The sequence below is a fragment of the Augochlora pura genome, unplaced genomic scaffold, assembly GCF_028453695.1.
Source record: "Augochlora pura isolate Apur16 unplaced genomic scaffold, APUR_v2.2.1 APUR_unplaced_6172, whole genome shotgun sequence".
Lineage (NCBI taxonomy): Eukaryota > Metazoa > Arthropoda > Insecta > Hymenoptera > Halictidae > Augochlora > Augochlora pura.
The window spans coordinates 1-1,399 of NW_027586716.1; the positions used below are offsets into that span (position 1 = coordinate 1).

At 41.6% G+C, this 1,399-nt stretch overlaps 1 protein-coding gene across 1 annotated transcript; it reads right to left on the reverse strand.

Annotated features, from left to right (window-relative positions):
- Nucleotides 1–21: 21 nt before the first annotated feature.
- Nucleotides 22–1,352, reverse strand: LOC144478005 (uncharacterized; the record flags this gene model as incomplete). Its single annotated transcript, XM_078195730.1, has 3 exons — nucleotides 22–623; nucleotides 975–1,125; nucleotides 1,183–1,352. Coding segments are annotated over 3 exons (923 nt in total), but the record flags the coding sequence as incomplete, so codon positions are not given.
- Between the last annotated feature and the right edge of the window lie 47 nt (nucleotides 1,353–1,399).

Below are 1,399 nucleotides of genomic sequence, written 5' to 3' on the forward strand. Positions count from 1 at the left end.
GTTCCATAATGCGTCCCATACGCCATTTTAATGGTGGCAAGTTGTCCTCTTTGACCACCACCAACGTTCCTATTCGGAGTTTGGATGAACTGTCCAGTTGCCACTTGTATCTCTGCTGTAGCTGATGCAAGTATTCCTTTTGCCATCTGCTCCAGAAATGCTGCAACATGAACTGAATATGCTGGTATCTGATTAGCCGAGTTGGTTGGATATCTCGAAGGTCAACATCTGGTAAGGCTGCCATTGTACCACCAATGAGGAAGTGATTGGGAGTTAAAGGAGTGAGGTCTGATGGGTCGTCAGTTAGAGGACATAGTGGTCGGGAGTTCATGCACGATTCAACCTGCGTTAATATTGTGTACAATTCCTCAAACGTTAATCTGGTCTCCCCAATCACTCGTTTTAAATGATATTTTGCTGATTTTACAGCACTTTCCCATAATCCGCCGAAATGCGGTGCATTGGGAGGGTTAAAGTGCCACTGAACATTTTTTGTAGCACACCAGTTTACTATTTCTGCCTTATGACTATCATCGGTCAGTAAATTGTTTAAATTCATTAATTCGTTTCTGGCTCCAACAAAGTTTGTGCCATTGTCGGAGTAAATGTGTTTGCACATTCCTCTACGTGCAAAGAAGCGACGTAAACAGTTTAAAAATGCTTGTGTACTAAGGTCCGAAGCTAATTCAATATGAACTGCCTTTGTTACAAAACACACAAATATGCATATATACGCCTTTATTGTGACACGGCATCGCGATTTTTCCCTAATTAGAAACGGACCCGCGTAGTCAACTCCGCAGGTATCGAACGCACGGGACGGGGTCAACCTGGCTGCAGGTAAATCTCCCATCGTATAGCTAACCGGTCTGGGTTTTGCACGGAAGCATTTCACACATTTTCTTAATAGTCCCTTTACAGTAGTCCTAGCGGAGAGCGGCCAATATTTTTGACGGATTGAGGCAATAACTAACTGACATCCTGCATGTAATAATTGAGTGTGCTCATGTATAATAAGTAACTTTGTGAGTTGGTGTTTCGCGGGTAATATTATGGGATGTTTTTCATCGTATGTTATATTTGCATTGGTTAGACGTCCACCAAGCCTGATGATGCCGTTTGCATCTATAAATGGATTTAATGACCGTAACTTGCTTGATTTTGATACGTGCCCGGCATTACCTAAGTCGCTCAATTCTTTCGCAAATGTATGTCGTTGTGCCAATTGAATTAAAACTACCCTAGCATTTTCCAAATGCTGTACCGTTAACAGCTTGTTACAATTATTAACTAGTCCTTTGTTGCTTGTTCCAGCATTCGAAAACCCTTTATTCTTAAGATTGTGTATGAATCTTAAACAATACGCAGTTACTCGAACTAGCCTAATGTACGACGAATA